This window comes from Mizuhopecten yessoensis, unplaced genomic scaffold, assembly GCF_002113885.1.
Source record: "Mizuhopecten yessoensis strain PY_sf001 unplaced genomic scaffold, ASM211388v2 scaffold716279, whole genome shotgun sequence".
Lineage (NCBI taxonomy): Eukaryota > Metazoa > Mollusca > Bivalvia > Pectinida > Pectinidae > Mizuhopecten > Mizuhopecten yessoensis.
The window spans coordinates 75216-93341 of record NW_018480037.1 but is presented as its reverse complement, the minus strand read 5'-3'; the positions used below and the strand labels follow the sequence as shown (position 1 = coordinate 93341).

Here is an 18126-nt window from a genome sequence, read left to right as displayed (position 1 = left end):
AACACACACAAGTTTTGTGATACACAGTCAGTATTCCTGAGTAAGCCACTGAAGAGTTTGCTATGTTTTATTACATACAAGTAGTATGTGCCCCAAATTATATTTTTGTGTGCATTTAATTTTTTTGCCCACCATCATCAGATGAGCTATTCAAATCAATATTTGTCTGTCCTTTAACAATTCTTGTTAGCGCTATTTCTCAGAAAGTACTGGAAGGATCTTTCTCATATTTTACATGAAGGTTCCCTATGGTTCCTTGGTATGCATATCCAATTCTGGGACTGATTGGAAAACTTGGATTGCTGACAGGTGCCATCCTGAATTTTTAGAGTTAAAGATTGTCCTGCTATTTCTTAGAAAGTACTGGAGGGATCTTTCTCAAATTTCACAGGAAGATTCTCCTTGGTCCCTAGTTATGTGTATCAAATTTTGGGACTGATCAGAAACCAAAATGGCCTACAGGAGGCCATTTGAATTTTGACAGCTAAAGTTTGCTAGCGCTATTATCCAGAAAGTTCTTCCGGGATCTTTGTCAAATTTCACATGAAATTTTGGGACTGATCCATAAACCAAGATGGCCGACAGATATCCATCTTGAATTTTGAGAGTTAAGGATTGTTAGCACTATTTCTAAGAAAGTACTGGAGAGATCATTCTCAAATTTTGCACGAAGGTTCCCAATAGTCCCTACTTTTGCATATTGATTATAGGGACTGATCAGAAAACAGGATGGCCACCAGACAGCCATCTTGATGTCGACAGTTCAATGTTGTTATCACTACTAGGTATTTGATATGTATGTTCATGTTGGTCCCCATGTTAAACCCCTGGCCCTAATGATAAATCAGACATCCTTGACGGCACTTTTAATTACGTAAGAATTACAAAATAATGTGCCAAATAACATTTGACATTACAGGGTTTAAGATAATGTACAAGATTCCCGTTTAGGATTTCCAACATGGGACTGGGTAATAGTACCTCTAAGGAAAATGAAGAGCAAAGAAGGTAAAAAACCATCTTTTGTAGATCTGATACAAATCCTTACATGGTGGGTGCCAAGAACCTTCTAGGATCTCTTGTTTTATGTAGGAAATATCTTATATCAGTATGGAAATGTGTACATGACAAATAACAGATTCAATCCTGACAACCATTTGTTGTTTCTTTATTGATAGACTATTTACATATTAGACATACACCCATACTCTCACCCTGACATACATACACACAGTAATGTGTACTGGAACAGATACCCATCATAATATTGTATATAATTACAAGTACATGTGATTTCTTCCATGTATATTTTAAAATTATTAACAATTAAATCTGAAAAAATATTGTGCACAATGTTGATATGTGGTACACTTTCCTCATTTTGGACAGATCAGTCATTATTTGTGTCCAACACTAACTGTGCACTTCAATATCTGTTAATATTGAACCTCAACCTGGCAGTTATTCAGTAAATCCCACTCTGGTGTCTGACATTAAAGTTTTAAAACGACCTATTGTTCAATGGATTTCCACTCCCCTCATAAGGACTGCTGTTGCTCTTGTGACTCTGGTTCCTCCGTGTTCTCCATCTGTGACAGGATTTCGGATGTGACCTCCGTGAATAGTCGGTCCCAGTCCCAGGGCTTATCATCCTGTAGACATAATGGTTCAAAGTCAATATTAATATTACTGTATGTAAATATTGACACACCAGACATTATCACAAAATATTTTAAGTCTTCTGAAGACCTTCATTTCCGTAGCTTGTTTTAAATATAACTATCAAACAAAACTATTTTATTTCTACTCGGGTGGTAAAGAAAATATAATGATTTAATATATATGAGGTCAAATGACATCAGCAGTAAACACTATTCTAAGGTGGACCATGTATGATCATCCTAGATGTTGTTTAAACTTACTACATTGTATATGTCCCATTTAAAGACATGACAGGTAGGAAAATGTTTTACAAAACGTCTCCCTTCAAGGTTAAATATATGTCCAAAGAGTAAAGAAGCAATTACCTCATTGTGGATTTGTATAACCCAGTAGGCCTTACCTCAACTAAATCAGCCTCTGCTGATAGGGACTTGGTCAGTAACTTCAGATCAATCTCATTATCCTGCAATTACATATATATATATAATAATCTGTTACCATAATCAAACATCCCACATCACAGTACAATCACACAGCAGAACTTTTATAGGTGGTGTATGTATAAATGGTGTATGAAATATGTCCCGGAAAAAAATAGACTTTGAAGACCCAGTACCAGAACCTAAAGCGAGAGTATTAGCGGATTAAGTAATATGGTATATCTCCTTTCACCCTAAAGCAAAGCATAGCTACACTGTTCTGTGTCATGCCTAATGGGTCATTTATTAAAACTTATGTGATGGCTTTTGAAAATATTTGGTACAATTTTTTATTTTGCAACATAAATAATCTCAAGGGATACCTGACTGAAGCTTACCAGTGTCAGAAATGCAGCCTGTCTCAGGAGGTCATTGTCTAATTCTCTGTAAGTAGCCACCCTGTTTACAGCAACACTGCAACAAAATACAACACAGCATCCTATACCGGGGTCATTTTTAAATAATTTGTTTCCCTGCCTCCTTTCAAATTCATTTTTTCCTTCTTAAAAAGTTTCTGATATCATAAAAGTTAAAATGTCTACAGTACTGATACTGTACATGAACAAGTAAATACTTGTCAGAAGTACATACTAATTATATTTCATCTGAAGAAAAGCAATAAAAGGATGGATTGATATTGTAATTTGTAAATACTAAACAAGAGTGATAATATCAGGGAGTCATAAAACTACATGTGCTGAACATTCCATTTATTACAATCGAAGACTGATTGTATGTTTGGTGACAGAGGTCGTACTTTGGAGCTACTGCAATCGTGGAGGTCATATCGTCATCCTGTTGGTCCTCAAGGTCTGGTATCACAGGGATTTCTGTAACACAAAACAATTAGATCATTATCTGTTCCAAACAATGATAAAAAGCAGCATTATAGCATCCCAAACTTCTGGATTAATCTTTTTTTTTTTTTAAACAGACCAAACACAAGTGGGTACTATGGGGTGAATAATTGTTAATTCATGGAAGTTTTTAACAAAGCACTTAATGGTTAGATTACTGTGGACGAATTTTACTAATACATGTATGTGGCGTAAGCATGCTTGAATGCTGGACTTATTTTCTGTTACTATGACTACAGATATTGTATAACAGTGATGCACATTGCTTACCATTATCTGAATCATTGTCTGGACTTTTGGGGCGTAGTCGCTCACTGTCAACAGAAAGTAAATAATGTTAGCTGATGCATATGATGTTTCATTATGCTAGAAAGTTGTAGGTACATAGAACTACAATAACATGCTGACATGAAACTGGATTTTGTGTAGAATGGATGTTTTGAACCTACACACATTCATGGGAGGAATTGTGACATACAAGCTGAAGATCCTACACCATCCCCCCTGGGTAATTTGGATGGTACCATCACCCCCACCCCACCCTTCAGATCTCAGGGGGTTTGGTGCAACTTAGAGATCAAATTTCTATCAGGAATATATATTTTCTAAGAATTGAAGCCTATAATCATACATATGTAAACATTAATAATGATCAGTTAAGTATATGAATCCTGAAGTTACCAGTACTTGTAGATTTTGAGATACAAAAATATAGTGTTTAACAAATGTAATCAGAAAGAAATCTCAGGAAATGACAATAAATAAATAATATAATAATATTTTCTAAATACGTTTAAAATATATTAAGATATGGATATAGAGGCAGAGTGTCTGCCTGCATCCATTATTTATCCTATTGTATCCTATTGTAATCAATATTTCAACAGCTATTCACCAAGTTCATTTGCTGAGTTGACAAGATTATCATCGACCTCATTTATGCAGCAGAGAACTGTTGACTTATTTGAATTGTCTCCCTTAGCATGTTATGGCTGAGGGAGGCCACCAGGAATACAATACAACACAAAATCATTCTCATTTCCTCAGACAAATTCTGTCATGTTTGATGTCAAAATAACATCATTTTAAAATACAGACAATAACTACTTTGTTTTATTAAAATTAAAAGTAAAACTGCACCAGAAAAGCTTTACCTATGGGTCAAATTTACCAATAAACATATATGTACAATTTTACCACAGTAGGAAATGAAATTAATACATGTATTTCTATGATGTACATGTTTGTCCACAGGACAGTGATTTAATGTAAACAAATGACTGTCAAGTGTTCAAAGTTTTAAATGACACCACATGACATCTTACCTGGGTTGAATTATCATCATTTACAAAAATCATCTTCTGAAAAACCTCCAACTATTGTACATGGTATACTGTACCATATTTTATCATAAACACATTTTCTGATACATCAAAATTGCAGATTCCACAACGTAGTAGAGTGTAAGCTATCAAATGTAGTTAGAAAACTTAACAGATGTAACATAAACAGGTATACAAATAAAATATCTAGATAAACATGAATGTCTAAGGTAATCAGCTGGGTTGTTGATTACAAGTGTAATTGTGCTGTTTTTAGAACAAAATGAGGTTATCATTGTTGTTGTGAGGATTTTCAACCTTTAAGACTCATACTTTTACTAGCCTCCAATAAGGTCATTTCTCATTTGTAAATTGCAGAATATCTGTGTGATATTAAAACTATTCTAAGTAATCCTGACACACTCTGAAAAAGACATAATTGGTGCAAGTCACTGTGAATCACTACCACACGTATTAGAAACATCAGGAATGTTATCTGTAATGGGAAGGAACCTTCTGATTATTTTAATACATGATATTCCCCCGTAAAAACAAAATATGTTTGTTCTTTGCTACAAAACTCTATACAACTTTGTCTAATTTCTATGGGAACTGTTTTCTACTACAGCAGGGGTTGTTTGTCTGTAGAAGCCTGGTCCCATCTTTTACATGCAGAGCATCAAGCAGACACAGTCGACACGTTGTCATTGAATTACCAAAATCAGAATTCAATTTAGGTTAAACACAGCGGCTACCTTCCCATCCATGCCTAAGCTAGTTACTTGTAAGCATGAACAGTGGATAAATCAAGACAATTGCTTATTCAATATCTGACCACCACCATGAATATAAAACAAGAGGCCCAAGGGCCTTAGCGGTAACCTGAGTTATATCATAGGTACTGGTAACTTTATTTTATTGTTTAGATGTGATGTGGAAATCAGCATGTAAACTAAGTGAAATACAATACTTGTCATGTCATCAAAGGATAAGAATTTGAAAATATTGGTAAATGTTCCCTTTGGGGCCCCGCCCTAGCCCCTGGGGATGGGGCAGGAATCCCAATTTTACAAAGTAATACTCTCATTCACCAAAGATGATTCTGACTAAGTTTGAGTAATTTTCTGCTGAAAATGGATAAAATATATACCCAAAAGTGTTATTTCCCTATATAAACTATAGTAAACTTTACCCCCTCCCCAAGGGAGAACGGATAGCTCGGGGGTCCTGAAATTTACAATTTAAGTAAAGCCCCTGATGATCTTTCTTTCCACGTAGAGAAAATCACTGTAGTACCTCTGAGTCTGGAGAAGAAGATTTTTGAAATATTGATTAATTTTCCCTTTGGGGCCCCGCCCCCGCCCTGGCCCCTAGGGTCGGAATCTCAATTTTACAATTTGAAACTATCTTTCTCCAAGGATAATTCTCACCAAGTAAAAATAATTTCCTACAGAAAGTTGTCAAAATATACCCAAAAGTGTTATTTCTCTATATAAACTATAGTAAACTTTACCCCCTCCCCAAGGGAGAACGAATAGCTCAAGGGTCCTGAAATTTACAATTTAAGTAAAGCCCCTGATGATCTTTCTTTCCATGCAGAGAAATTGACTGTAGTACCACAGAGTCTGGAGAAGAAGATTTTTGAAAAATTGGTTAATTTTCCCTTTGGGGCCCCGCCCTGGCCCCAGGGGTTAGGGTAGGAATTCCAATTTTACAATTGTGTAGCCTCATCTACCAAGAATGATTCTGACCAAGTTTTAAAAAAATCCATCCACTGGTTCTTGAGGAGAAGTTGAAAATGTAAAAAGTTTACGCACAACGCACGACGGACGGAAAGCGATTAGAAAAGGTCACTTGAGCAAAGCTCAGGTGACCTAAAAATACAAAATGTACCATCACTTGTGTTTTGTTACCTTGTAAACTTACAAGTATACGAAACATGTAATTTGTTGATAAATAGAATCTTCCCCTACCTTGAGGGTGTGACAGAGAAATCTCAAATCCAAGGGGTGATTTTTTTGGTTGTCTAACCTGAGGCTCAGCCGAGGGTTAGACAACCCCAATAAATCACCCCGAGGGTTCGAGATTTCTCTGTTACACCCTTATGGTAGGGGATGATTATTTTTCTCCCATCCTATTATTTAAGTCACAACTCCACCGACAGTAGTGTAAACAAAAACACATATGGGGTATGAAAATCGTCATTCACTTTTGATGACATTAAAATTACCGGTGGCGCATTTTTATGACGTCACAATTGAACATATGCTAATCGGCGCAAGGCTATCTTCCCCACCTTAAACGGGAGACACACCTGTGAAGGGTGGGAGAAAAAACATTCCACATCCCCACTGTTAGCTACTGTAATGTGCCGAGTTTAACCTTTTCTTGTTTACAAAGATAAGTTTCATATTAATAATAACATTCATTATCTTAAGTGTTGTTAATAAACTTTTACACAGCATAAAACCCTGAAACATTCCATCATTTAAAGCACTTGAAGAGAAATTATAAAATAAATAAAATAAGCTTCCCAACACGTGCCCCGTGTCTTTTAACTAAACCAAGCAAATATTTACTTCAGCCATGATACTTATGAAAGGTGTAATAATAACAAAATAATATTGTAACTAATTGTGAAGTTAAAGTGAACAATGTCATTAGTATCCACACTAGGTATGGAGTCATCAGTTGGGACAGGGCCTCACAAATGGTGAAGGCCATGGCACCACATGTGGTAACTAGGGACAATGCCCTATGTGTGGTAACTAGGGACAATGCCCTATGTGTGGTAAAATAGGGACAGTGATGGCTGGTACAGACATGTACACAAAACAAACACCAGGGATGACACACTACAACTAGTGAACCGGTGCAAATCAAAGCTTTACCCAAAATCATCATCAATCCCAAACAGTACATCTTGTTCACTGGCACAAAAGTAAAAATAAAAATTAACATGCAATTAACATTGTGATTCATGTATACATATATCTATATATGACACATCATAGTGAAGTGATGAAATTACCACATCAAAACCATGCATCCTTGATATTGTCAATCAATGAGCCTGAAGCTTTGGTACATAACTGGACTTACTACTAGTATCCTATACACATGTATGGTCTGTTGGTAGGTGATACTTGGGTTCGGAATATAGGTATTGATGAAGGGCATTTAATAATAGACTGATCTGGGCGGCTCTGTTATCAAATATAGACATTGTACCAGTCCTGGGAATGCAATGGAATGAAAACAATGAACTGAGCGAGAAATGCAAGATGATGAGAGATGCACAAAGGATAAGCAGGGTGGCATAGTTAGGACAACTCAAGTCAAATGTAACAGGACAAGGAAGACACCGGACAACTAGTGGGAGTTCAACAAGTACTATCAATGAAATACACGTTACAACAACTAAAATAATAGGTAACTCAGTGATACAACCAGAAGAGACACACAAAGTACACTCAGAGTGTGTAACGCAGGACAACCAGAGGAGACACAGTAAGGACACTCAGAGTAGGACACACACGACAACCTAGGGAGACACTGTAAGGACATTAAGACTGGGTAAATAAAGACAACCAGATGAGACACACTAAGTACACTCAGACTGGGTAACACAGGACAACCAGAGGAAACACAGTCAGAACACTAAAAGTAGCGCACACAGGACAACCTGAAGAGACACAGTCTGGACACTAAGAGTAGGACACACAAGACAACCTAGAGAGACACAGTCAGGACACTTTAATAGGACACACAATACAACCTAGAGAGACACAAGTCAGGACACTAAGAATAGGACACACAGGGCAACCTTGGGAGACACAGTCAGGACACCTATAGTAGGACACACAAGACAACCTTGGGAGACACAGTCAGGACACTTTAATAGGACAAACAAGACAACCTAGAGAGACACAGTCAGGACACTTTAATAGGACAAACAAGACAACCTAGAGAGACACAGTCAGGACACTAAGAGTAGGACACACAGGGCAACATTTGGAGACACAGTGTGGAAACCTATAGTAGGACACACAAGACAACCTTGGGAGACACAGTCAGGACACTTTAATAGGACAAACAAGACAACCTAGAGAGACACAGTCAGGACACTCAGAGTAGGACACACAAGGCAACCTTGGGAGACAGAGTCAGGAAACTTTAAGTAGGACACACAAGACAACATAGAGAGACACAGTCAGGACACTAAGAGTAGGACACACAGGGCAACCTTGGGAGACACAGTCAGGACACGTACGTAGAGTAGGACACACAAGACAACCTAGAGAGACACAGTCAGGACACAAAGAATAGAACACTCAAGACAACCTTGCGAGACACAGTCAGGACACGTAGAGTAGGACACACAAGACAACCTTGGGAGACACAGTCAGGACACGTAGAGTAGGACACACAAGACAACCTAGAGAGACACAGTCAGGACACAAAGAATAGAACACACAAGACAACCTTGGGAGACACAGTCAAGACACTTTAAGTAGGAAACACAAGACAATTTTGGGAGACACAGTCAAGACACTTTAAGTAGGACACACAAGACAACATAGAGAGACACAGTCAGGACACTTAGAGTAGGCCACATAGGACAACCTTGGGAGACATAGTATGGACAAAAAAAAAGTGAGGCATGCAGGACAACCTTGGGAGACAGAGTAAGGACACAAAAAAAGAAACACAGGACAAACACAGGAGACACATGAAAAACACTCAAAGTGAGACACAGGACAACCTAGAGAGACACAGTAAGGACACTTAGAGTAGGGTACACAGGACAACCTAGGGAGACACAATAAAGACATTCAGAGTAGGACACACAGGACAACCTAGGGAGACACAATAAGGACATTATGAGTTGGACACACTGGACAACCTAGAGACACAATAAGGACATTCAGAGTAGGACACACAAGACAACCTAGAGAGACACAATAAGGACACTTAGAGTAGGGTACAAAGGACAACCTAGAGAGACACAACAAGGAAATTATGAGTTGGACACACTGGACAACCTTTAGACACAAAAAGGACCATAGTAGGACACACAGGACAACAGAGGGAAACACAATAAGGCCACTTAGAGTAGGACACACAGGACAATGTTTGGAGACATAGAAAGGACACTCAGAGCTGGACATTAATGACAACCAGAGGAGACACAATAAGGACACTGAGAGTAGGACACACAGGACAACCAGAGGAGAAACATGCATAGTAACGACACTTAAAGTGAGACACACAGGACAACCAAAGGAAACCCAGTAAGGACACTCAGAGTGGGATATAAAGGAAACAACCAGAGGACTTTCTCCGAAAGTACACAGATGTTGTGATTTACAGTTTGTGTAAGCTGATAGGAGCAAGCCTGAGCTGAAGCCTGTGATCCATGCCATTGGGTTATCACTAGCAATGAGGGGTGATTAGAGGGGACTATAAGCTTTACATATGTATCTCTGTCTGCCGACCAGTGTATAAAACATGCAGCTTACTTTTGCTTGCTGTAACAAAAATAAATGTGAAGGACAAGAAATATCCTGTTAGTTAATAGTAAAACATGTTTTATATCAAATTACATGCATTTCATATTACAGTTACATATTTCAGAATATCAAAACTAACCAGTGTGGTTAAAACTAAAGAAATAATGTAATTTTTATCATAATGTGCATATATATAACATCCATAAAACTGAAGTATCTATTGTAAGTGTCATGTATCACATTTACAAATGATGTTAATGTCCAACTTTAATGGACCACTCCATTACAGCCAAAACCAAAAAATCACAGCAAACAATATCAAATCAGAAACAATTTTACAACTATCTTAATCCATTAGAGCAATGATTGTATTATCTAAAACTACTCCTAAATTCTCTTTTTTATTTTCTTATATTGACAATTTTGCATCTCATAATCAAAATACTTCTGTGTAAAGATTAATTAATTTAAGATATAAGCTGTTTAAACCTGATTGTAGGGAGATAAATACCTGTTTAATTAGCATGCACACGTCTGTCAAATGTTGAGACATGCATGGGAAAATGTGGTGGCATTCCAACATTTAAAATATCTAAGCTACCTCTACATCAACACATGCATCTGATATGTTGTATTCAAAAGCATTTCAAATTATATTGCTAGGAATATAGCAACAACATTAAGTGAAACTGAGCTGTATAGACGACTATCAATAAAACAGACTTGGCTAAAAAAAAAAAAAAAATCAGAATAAAAGTATACTTTGGGGTTGGCTCTGTCTTCTAGTGTACCCGGTACTAGTCAGTTCTAGGGAGCTCCATATTTAAAAATAAAGTTCCTTCTATGGAAACTTCAAATCCAATTATTATAGGGACAAAGAATAAATTACAAGATAAAAATCCCTTTGGCATGTTAGGGACATATTTTTTTCTCTCTCAGAGTAGTTAGTGAAGAGGACAATGTACAACAGGGTACACAGGTAGCCTCACCCTACAGTGTACACAAGTAGCCTCACCCTACAGTGTACAAAAGTAGCCTCACCCTACAGTGTACACAAGTAGCCTCACCCTAGCTACAGTGTACACAAGTAGCCTCACCCTACAGGGTACACAAGTAGCCTCACCCTAGCTACAGGGTCCACAAGTAGCCTCACCCTACAGTGTACACAAGGAGCCTCATCCTACAGTGTACACAAGTAACCTCACCCTACAGTGTACACAAGTAGCCTCACCCTACAGTGTACACAAGTAGCCTCCCCCTAGCTACAGTGTACACAAGTAGCCTCACCCACAGGGTACACAAGTAGCCTCACCCTACAGGGTACACAAGTAGCCTCACCTTACAGGGTACACAAGTAGCCTCACTCTACAGGGTACACAAGTAGACTCACCCTACAGTGTACACAAGTATCCTCACCCTACAGGGTACACAAGTAGCCTCACCCTACAGTGTACACAAGAAGCCTCACCCTAAACGGTACACAAGTAGCCTCACCCTAAAGGGTCCACAAGTAGCCTCACCCTACAGTTTTCTACCTTGTCAACCTTCTACTCTTCTCAAACCCTAGTCACTTGTTACACTTTTGACAATCAAATCAATATGATAATGAAACAATAAAGATTCATGAGTCATGTTTAAGTTTAAAAACATGTGAACCACAACATCAGGTTACCACGTTGACGTGACAGTGTCTGCTATGTGTGTGACCACAGATTTGAACACAACGTTTACAGGACAATATCCAATACAACAACACTATCTCCTATAAACTACAACAGACAACAGTGACAACATCCCAGGGACAAGTGACACTGTGTACAACAGACAACAGTGACAACATCCCAGGGACAAGTGACACTGTGTACAACAGACAACAGTGACAACATCCCAGGGACAAGTGACACTGTGTACAACAGACAACAGTGACAACATCCCAGGGACAAGTGACACTGTGTACAACAGACAACAGTGACAACATCCCAGGGACAAGTGACACTGTGTACAACAGACAACAGTGACAACATCCCAGGGACAAGTGACACTGTACGGACACAGCACAACTACTGGGTAATAGCCAGGATAGACGGCGCTTGTGACCATGGGTCATTTATTGCTTACTGCTTATGTCCATACTTACTCATCAAACTGTTCAAATCCTTCTCCCAGTTTCCTGCTGTAAATGAGATTATAAAACTGCATCATTCTGAATGTTTTATATAGAAACAGAATATTTACTACACATAGATGCCTGATGATGTACTTAATGGCATATTAAATGTGGACTCGCTGGTAGTCTGGAATTACTTATGATGTGCTATTTCATGACATAATCAAGTGTGTTCATTTTTATCTTGTTAATCCCAAAAACAATTCACTTTGGATTACCAAGGTTCTACTATGCCAGCAAGCATGAACAATTTATGACATTTTTATTGTAAAGAAATATGTGAGATTGATTAATCAGGTATATGAAGGGCTGATATAATTAATGATATTGCCAGATATTGCAGACCTATCTGTATAAGTAATTTATATTATGAGTACAGACGACTTAAGTATAGAAGATTGTATATATGGTATATACATGTACAGGTGACCTATATCCTGTGTGGGAGCAAATACCTTTTCCTTGGAGCATCTTCGCCCCAGCCAGATACTCTAGAAGGCTTTGGAGGACCATCCTGGAAAACAGATAACACATTTTCACTAACATAAAAATGATAGAGGTATATTGTGCAAAGTCTGTGTAGAGGAGACAGGGGGGGGGAGTATTATGTTTACTGATAGAGGCTATTATGTTTACTGATAGAGGCTTGATAGAGGCTATTATGTTTACTGATAGAGGCTATTATGTTTAATGAATGTAACTAATTAAGTTTTTGCTGCATACAACTAAACATGTACACATGTAGTTTAGACTATGGAAATTCTTTATCTGCCGAGTGTGTATGTTAATTAGACCAAACCCCTCTCAAGTCTCGGTCTGTTAAACCTGACAAAAATTACAATTCTCATCAAGAGCTCATTTTTGCTACTGTTCATATATCTATATGTTGGAAAGGTATGAGAAATTAATTTAAATAAAATTGATGAATTTTCACACGACAATATCTAATACATCTTTTTGTGGGGTTAAAATTTTGTGGTTTACATATATACTAGCTTGTTTCAAGGACATTATATTTCGCTGATTTCTGATTTCCCCCTATCTATATCATACCAAATATATGTTTTCGTGGTGATTTAATTTCGTGCATTTTTGTTTTCCACAAAGTAAACGAAATTTAATGTCCCACAAACATTTTTGATTTTACAGTATACAAAATGCAGTGTACATGCTGCAAGAATGGGTTCTTGACACGAAAGGTTGGCATCCAGTGAGTTTATAAATTGATGTTAAACCTGACAAAACCCAAAATATAAGAGGTGGATGCAGTATGTTTACCGTTTCCTCAGAAGACTTCTTGGGTGGTTTTGTTGATCTTGGTGATTCATCTTCAAATGCTGGCGCGTCTGGTGGCGACACACCCTTAGACTGAGCTCGACGTCCTTGCTTTGCACTCTGAAATATATCAATGATACACACTTGGGTTGAAGTAATTTAACACATTGTTGAATAAATTTTGCTCTATTTAATCTACGGAGCCTAATCTTCCAACATATTATGATACAGTTTGCCTACAGAACATTCAACTTTCAAGTTCTGGTTCTGGTCAGTAATTAGCAACGTCCTATTGGATATCACGCTGATTGCACATGTACGGCATGTACTTAATTATAAAATAATGACAGTGTCAAAAAAAATCATTGAATAAAACTATGTACACCAGTGTCTGTCTACTTCTGTTTGGTTGACAACTTCGCCTTGAATTCATCCAAGGTAGGCGCTCCGGTCATATCTGGAGAGAGGTTGTTCTACAGTAATACTGCTCTTGGGAAGGACAGGTATTTATAAGCATTTACAGATGGTAGATATGGCGAGCTGGGATGACAGTTACAACTAGCTGTGAGCCATGGGGTTGGATGGAAGGATTCTGGGATGGTGATTAGATGGTTCATCACTTCATAAAGTAGTACGAGGCTGCTCTTATTCCGTCCTACATGGTTCAGGATATGACGCCCCACACACTAGTTTGGAGCCTATAGTGTGGGGGCTCCAAACACTAGGCAGACAGCGCTACAATATTCCAACCTCGATCTTACGATGATCTTGTAAGCCTTCTCCTTGATGTTCTGTGGAGCTGAAGTAAGGTTTCTCCTTAGCATTCCTAACACACGACAGGCTTGTGATGTTACATTTCCTATGTGAGTATTCCATCTCACGTTACTGTTGATGGTGATCCCGAGGTACGGTTTTTCGTTGTTTTGTTCCAGCAGGTCCCCTACTGGCATGTGTAACTGTCATAGAGCTACACGTTTTGGTGTTGAAGGCCATCTGCTACTTCACTGACCATTCATGCAGGGAATCTAGATGTTTCTGTAATATTTCCTGGTCATGTTGATTGTTGATCTCACGATACAGGAGACAGTTGTCAGCAAACATACGGATGGTAATGTTTATGTTGTCAACAATGTCGTTGATGTAAAGTAGGAACAGGATAGGGCCTATTGTTGTCCATGTGGTACCCAGTATAGGACATCTGCTGTTGTGGATACGTCACCGTCAACTACAACCTGTTGGGTTCTACTCTGCAGGAAGCCTTGGATCCATACTACCACTCTGTTGTCAAGTCTGTAGTGTTGTAATTTGCGTACTGCTCTTCGGTGAGGGACTTTGTCAAAGGCCTTTGAAAAATCCAATACAATCAGATCAACCTCCGCTTTGTTGTTTAGACTATAAGCGAGATCACTGGTGGTGATGGTGAGTTGTGACTCACAAGACCGGCGTCATCCAAAACCATGCTGGTTAGTCTGATAGTGTTCCTGCATGTCAAGATGGTCCATGACACTGCTTACCACTATGTGCCCCAACAGTTTACAGCACACAGAAGTAAGCGATACCGGCCGGTAGTTCCCAGGTTGTGATCAAACACCCTTCTTAAATATAGGTACTACATTGGCTTTCCTCCAGTCTGATGGGACTTGTCCGGTGTTGATGGATTGCTGGAAAAGGAATGACAATATCGGTGCTAACTGAGGTGCTCCCTCTTTTAGTACTCTTGTCTGGATACCATGGGGTCCTCGAGCTTTGTTAGGTTGTAACTGGGTAAGCAACTTGTATATTCCCTTCTCTGTGATATTGACTTCTGGCATCCTGGGGTAGGGTGAAGGACCAAGTAATGGTCATCCAATCGATGTATTGGTATACCGAGCTGAACTGTTTGTTGGGGGCATTGGCTTTGGATTTACTATCACTGTGTATCTGTACATCTGATTGGCACTGCACATGTGTCCTTCTGCTTGGATTTTATGAATCCTCATAGCTATTTCGATCTTGGATCATTGATGGAGCCATGATGTTGTTGAAGTGATAATTAAATCAATATTTAGGGGTCAAAACTGGAAAATATGCATATTAGTATAGCATGCATAAATTCAATTTAATTTCCTTATCATTCAATAGGTATCTTGTGAATAATGACCCATTCAATAGGTCTACTACAAGTATTGATCTGTTCAATGTTGTGGTTGTCAATATAAACAATCCAGTCCACATTACAGTAAACGGCCAGTTAGCTAGTTTCAAGAGAATACAATTCAGCCCCGATCATATATATCAATTCTCTATACAATTGTACGCATTTCTGTATGCTTATTCTTTCTAAAACACGTTATGCATCCCTACCCTAGACGACTTCGAAGCTGTAGTATTTTCGAAACTCAAATCGTCGTCCATCTTGAGGAATGTGTTAAGGGAAGTAACTGGAATATACACTATATCTAAAATAGAAACCATATCAGAGAAAATTCCGGAAAATTGTGAACTAAGCAAAGCATTATATGTTGTTTTTAGTACAGTCTATCTCACTTGATTTGATTTCTCGATATGATGAATTGAAAACGAAATATCCAACATTTTTCACAATTCTTAATATTTTTTTAATCGTCGTATACATTATTCACGAGGACCTGTTTCTGTGCCCTGACCTTATGTGCAGCGTTGCTGATCGCATATACCAGAACCTTTTTGCTTTCAGTAAAAAAGTAAACGTCTGTGAGAATGTTGAAGAAACTGAAGCGAAACACTTAAACTGACATCATTTTACTCAAAAACATGTGGAAACGTAACTTTTCTACTATTACCTTTTTATTGGATTATAAAACTATGAAAATACACACGGAAAAGGTAAATTTTGATTTAATTTTATATGAAACATTTCATCATTGTCTGCTTAACAAAACTGTGTCTGTCATGTGGTCTGGGTCGTCTGATTATTCTACAGTATCGTGTCCTTATATATATCTATGACATCTATGTATTTTTTTATGAATTTCATTCTTTATTATTAGTAAAAGTAAATATATCATATGCAAACCATTTCGTTGTGATTAAAAATTGTAGCACTGAGGTACAAACATCAAAATATTTTTTTGAACATTTTCTCCAGATACACTTCCATCTATTTGGACGGTAGTATTATCACGGCTAGTACATTGTGTAATATTTACCATCGTATGGCATTGCCACTATATAACCCTACCAAATTCAGTTGGCATTCATAAAGGCTATGAATGCCATGGACCGATTGTTGACGTCATCATTATTATGACGTCATAATAGTTACGTTGGATACCAATGAACCACCCTGGGCGATTGCTGTTCTATTCATTGAACAAGCATACACGATACATACATTATTTGAACTAAATGTTGAATAATAGCAAATGTAATTGAATTTTCTATGAGATGAGCAGATTCCGAAAATGATAAACATAACTATTGAACTGCTTTTAGCTGGCATTCATAGGAAAAATGAATTCCAACTGGACAAAAGCCAATCAAACATGAAACGCTAGCGCGCTTCATTGAATTTGCCTTTGTCCAGTTGGCATCATATTGCCTATGAATGCCAACTGAAAACAGTTCAATGCTTAAATGTGTGCTTTAAATAGGCAGACACAGAAACTGGTCACACGATGTCGTCGTTCATTGATGACGAAAGGATAGGAAGCGAATGCAGAGTGATTTTCCAGTTAACATTAAAGTCTAAACTTTTTTGATAATCAATTTAAAGCACATTTAATTTTCTATTAATTTGCTCTACTTCGTTCACCCGGCAAATTACATCTAAATGGCTTAGACACTGGTCATCCGATACTACAGTGGGCTTTATCGACAAGTCGTGCGGGAGAAAATATAAAATCGTGTCGAAATTTAATATGAAGATATCTCAGTATTCACGAGTCTGAACAAAACTCTGCAAATATAGACATTCTGCTTACATCATATATAGCACGTACGTCATTTCGTCTCATAGCTTTAGACGTACTGCTTGTCTTGAAAATGGCAGAAAATTTAAGCATAGTTTATAATATTTATAGTCCTAATACGTTACCCCTGCCATACGAAATACCCCTGCCATGAAAGTTATATACTAACATGGTAAATTAGTTAAAACATATAAATGCTTTCAATAGGAGTAGGCTATCAAAAGAAATAACTTACCCCTAATTCCTCTGTTTGACCCCATTTCATCATGTGGTTTGAAGGTTCCATCATGGACCGGAGTGACTTCAAATCAGCTATAAAGGAATCCTTGAAGTACTATCAACTTTAAATCCAATCTCTGTCCTTGTAGGTCAAAGTAGATAAACGGTTTCACGAAGGAGGCATAATTTATAACTCCGCGCAAGATATTGGCACCACATCCAAAGAACCGTTGATAAAACACAAGTTTTGTTCTTAAAGGCGCCCTGCTTGACATTGATGCACGTACACCCCCTAATCTACATAACGGGGCCAAGGAAACAGAATATAGTGAGAAAATATTCAACTGCGATTTACCTTTCAGATGAAAAAAAATGTTTCAATAGCTTTAGGAACTAAAGAGACTGATCGCGAATACCTCAGGCAAAGCGTCATAAAGTGTAGTTAGTGTTGTGGTATAAATGGGGATTTAAGTTAATCGCTTCAGCGATGCGCCCTACTCTCGTCAGGTATACACTCGTGTATCTTATAGATGTTAAGGTATGACATCTTATGTAGTGTCATAACACCTGTTACATAAACTGCGATACGTACACGTGTTGAATAATACCGAATGGAGATGTGATTGGGCGAACTTACTCTCATTTCCATTTCGTATGAGATTATGAAACAGACCACCCCCCCGCCAAACACACACACACAAAA

The 18126-nt window shown here is 37.9% G+C and overlaps 1 protein-coding gene across 4 annotated transcripts; it reads right to left on the bottom strand.

Annotated features, from left to right (window-relative positions):
• Window positions 1-174: 174 nt before the first annotated feature.
• LOC110442569 (intraflagellar transport protein 43 homolog A-like) lies at window positions 175-15691 on the bottom strand. Of its 4 annotated transcripts, none has more exons than XM_021486239.1 (10): window positions 15619-15691; window positions 13279-13395; window positions 12456-12514; window positions 11971-12006; window positions 9843-9851; window positions 3269-3312; window positions 2899-2971; window positions 2480-2555; window positions 2028-2125; window positions 175-1652 (listed from the first exon to the last, which is right to left on the bottom strand). In XM_021486239.1, the coding sequence occupies exons 1-10, from the start codon at window positions 15667-15669 to the stop codon at window positions 1502-1504; spliced, it is 714 nt and encodes a 237-aa protein (XP_021341914.1). In that variant the 5' UTR covers window positions 15670-15691; the 3' UTR covers window positions 175-1501. The 4 variants fall into 4 exon arrangements, with proteins under 4 accessions (XP_021341914.1, XP_021341913.1, XP_021341915.1 ...); XM_021486238.1 differs by lacking the exon at window positions 9843-9851 and adding an exon at window positions 7212-7250; XM_021486241.1 differs by lacking the exon at window positions 9843-9851 and adding an exon at window positions 7212-7250 and having other exon boundaries at window positions 612-1652; window positions 2063-2125.
• Window positions 15692-18126: the final 2435 nt, after the last annotated feature.

Bases quoted from the DNA above. Each gene is read 5' to 3' on its own strand.
- LOC110442569 (XM_021486238.1), bottom strand. From the start codon at position 15,669: ATGGACGACGATTTGAGTTTCGAAAATACTACAGCTTCGAAGTCGTCT. The intron at 13,396-15,618 runs GTAGGGATGCAT...GATATATTTCAG, and splicing joins CAGCTTCGAAGTCGTCTAGG to AGTGCAAAGCAAGGACGTCG. The intron at 2,126-2,479 runs GTAAGCTTCAGT...ATGTAATTGCAG, and splicing joins AGGCTGCATTTCTGACACTG to GATAATGAGATTGATCTGAA.